This window comes from Geospiza fortis, unplaced genomic scaffold, assembly GCF_000277835.1.
Source record: "Geospiza fortis unplaced genomic scaffold, GeoFor_1.0 scaffold439, whole genome shotgun sequence".
NCBI lineage: Eukaryota > Metazoa > Chordata > Aves > Passeriformes > Thraupidae > Geospiza > Geospiza fortis.
The window spans coordinates 419126-419445 of NW_005054618.1; the positions used below are offsets into that span (position 1 = coordinate 419126).

The 320-nt window shown below is 61.9% G+C and overlaps 2 protein-coding genes across 2 annotated transcripts in view; one reads left to right on the forward strand and one right to left on the reverse strand.

Annotated features, from left to right (window-relative positions):
- NDUFS2 (NADH:ubiquinone oxidoreductase core subunit S2) overlaps positions 1–108 on the reverse strand; it is an 8091-nt gene extending 7983 nt beyond the window's left edge. Inside the window, 1 exon segment of the mRNA XM_031064712.1 lies at positions 4–108. Coding sequence (XP_030920572.1) covers positions 4–108 — 105 coding nt within the window.
- Positions 109–256: 148 nt separating this feature from the next.
- Positions 257–320, forward strand: part of B4GALT3 (beta-1,4-galactosyltransferase 3) — a gene marked incomplete at its 3' end in the record, with an annotated part of 4667 nt that continues 4603 nt past the window's right edge. The window contains exon 1 of the mRNA XM_014310967.2: positions 257–265. Within this exon, the coding sequence (XP_014166442.2) occupies positions 257–265 (9 nt within the window). The remainder of the gene's footprint in view (positions 266–320) is intronic.

A 320-nucleotide genomic window follows, 5' to 3' on the forward strand; every position in this document is an offset into this window, starting at 1 on the left:
TACGGGCAGATGCCCGGCCATCATCCTCTGTCTATTACGCATGCGCAATGCGCCATGATGCTGGCAGGCAGCGTGCCGCCATGTTGGTGTGGGCTGCGGCGCCGCCATCGTGACCTTGGCGCTGTGCAAGGGCGGAGGGCGCCGTGAGTGGGAAGGGCAGATGCAATGAGCAGCTCTTTGTTTGCTTTGGGCAGATGTGCCACCATCGTGTGCTTGGCCGTGGCTGGGAAAGGCAAAGGCTGCTGTGAAGGCAGCCATGACGAGTGTGGGCAGGCGCGTTGCGCATGCGCATAGACCCACGGCTAGAAATAGGCCCTTGT